The sequence below is a fragment of the Silene latifolia genome, chromosome 6 (genome assembly GCF_048544455.1).
Source record: "Silene latifolia isolate original U9 population chromosome 6, ASM4854445v1, whole genome shotgun sequence".
NCBI lineage: Eukaryota > Viridiplantae > Streptophyta > Magnoliopsida > Caryophyllales > Caryophyllaceae > Silene > Silene latifolia.
In genome coordinates this window covers 109,389,850-109,391,694 of record NC_133531.1, presented here as the reverse complement: position 1 = coordinate 109,391,694, position 1,845 = coordinate 109,389,850, and the positions used below count along the sequence as shown (strand labels likewise).

Below are 1,845 nucleotides of genomic sequence, written 5' to 3'. Positions count from 1 at the left end.
TATAATTGCTAATTGAGAGTTTTTTATAGCAAACCCGTGAATTTTCACGGGTTTAAACCTAGTTTGACTGATTCCATACTTTCGATGCTTTTGTCGTTATCACGGCTGTTAAAAAAAATAAAAAATAAAAAAGATGCTTTTGTCATTATCAACTCGCCAGTTTGGATTTATTGCGGACATTCAAATTCAACTGTATAAATACCACCAACTCTAATTAAAAAATGGACCAACTTCCTCCACCACCGCCACCGCCACCGCCACCGCCACCGCTAGATAGGTTATCCAGCCTACCAGAACCTATCCTCGTCGAAATCCTGTCATTTGTCCCCACCAAAACCGCCGTCTCAACCTCCGCCTTATCGACCCTTTGGCGATCCTTATGGACCCAAATCACCTCTCTCCACCTCGACTACCACCACTTCCCTCAACACTTATCCGACTTCTACACCATCGTCAACCACCTCCTACTCACCCAACTCACTTCTCCTATCCTCCGTACTTTTTATCTTCACGCCCCCTTCCCCCAGCATCAACACTTCGACTCCTGGCTCCGCAACTTATCTGCTCGTAATGTTGAAATAATTGACATCAATGTTGAGGCTCTTTCCAGACTCAGTAACACTACTCCGGGTCCACCCTTCACAATTCCGCTTTGCATTTTCCAAACCCAATCTTTGGTTTGCCTTAATTTCCGACATTGTCGCCTTGAGTATGATCTGCCTGTTGATCCTGATGTTGTTATTCACCTTCCTAATTTGAAGAAGTTGGGATTGAGTTTAAATGCCTCGCAATGTCGCTTCGTTTCCAAACTGCTTAAATCCTGCCCTTTACTTGAGGATTTGTCCTTGAGTGCTGGAGAACGTAGGCATGGCCGGATTGTTTTTGATGATGCCCATACTGGTGCTCTTATTGGTATATCATCTGGGATTTTGAAACGATTGGAGTTGGTTATGTCGTTTATGAAGGTTAAGGTTCTGATTGATACGCCTACATTGGAGTCGTTTTCTCTCATTGGGATTAAGATGGATTGTTGTTTTGTCCAGAAACCCATTGCATTATCTGAGGCAACAATTATTACCGTTTTTCCAGCGGTAGTGGCACCGATTATGCCCGTGCTTTTAGATGTTAGAGTGCTTCACATACTTGGGGTCACATTTAAGATGTTTGAGGGTTTCAAGGATGATAAGGGTAATCTCTTGTTTTTTCGCAACTTGGATGAACTAAACTTGCAATTGAGCACTGGAAAAGTTGATGAGTTGAAAATGTTCCCCTTGAATTCCCACTCTTCTTGTCTACTACATCATGTCAAGAAGATAAATGTCGTTGTTCTTAGGGCCGAGCATGGCTTGAATTTGAAGAAATTGGCACACTACTTTTTACGGAAGGCCCCTGCTTTGGAGAGGCTTTCTTTTGTAGTCTATCCTCAAACAAGTCAATCTGAAGACGGAGTAAAATCTAGGCTTGAAGAAATGGTGTTTTGCATGGATCTGTATTCGTGCTTAGGGAATTCTCCCAGATGTTTGATTGAATTTCAGGGAAAGTACGCCAAAGTGCCAGCTAACATTGCAGAGTTGCAGGACATGGAAAACCAAGTTCAGCTATTACGCGAGTCTCTATCTCCAGCAGATGCTGTCAGTACTTAAAAGATGGTGTTTATACTCTCTATTAACTCTCGTGTGGGTTTTCTTTTGTTGCGGTCATGGTATCGTTTGGCTTTGGTTTGCTTTGTTGGTCTAAGACTCTAAGGTATGACTTTTATATGCTGCCCATTTCGCTTGAAATTGCAGTTCAATAACATTGACTAGTTACGATGTCCTAAATCTTCGTCTCTGAGTTGTATGGCAG

At 42.4% G+C, this 1,845-nt stretch overlaps 1 protein-coding gene across 1 annotated transcript; it reads left to right on the top strand.

Moving 5' to 3' along the window:
• The first annotated feature begins 221 nt into the window (after positions 1 to 221).
• Positions 222 to 1,643, top strand: LOC141588463 (F-box/LRR-repeat protein At3g26922-like). Its single transcript, XM_074409906.1, has one exon. It carries the CDS (start codon positions 222 to 224, stop codon positions 1,641 to 1,643), a length of 1,422 nt encoding a protein of 473 aa, XP_074266007.1.
• The last annotated feature ends 202 nt before the right edge of the window (positions 1,644 to 1,845 follow it).

What these genes read in the sequence shown, in the direction of transcription:
- LOC141588463 (XM_074409906.1), top strand. Translation starts at nt 222, where the DNA reads ATGGACCAACTTCCTCCACCACCGCCACCGCCACCGCCACCGCCACCG.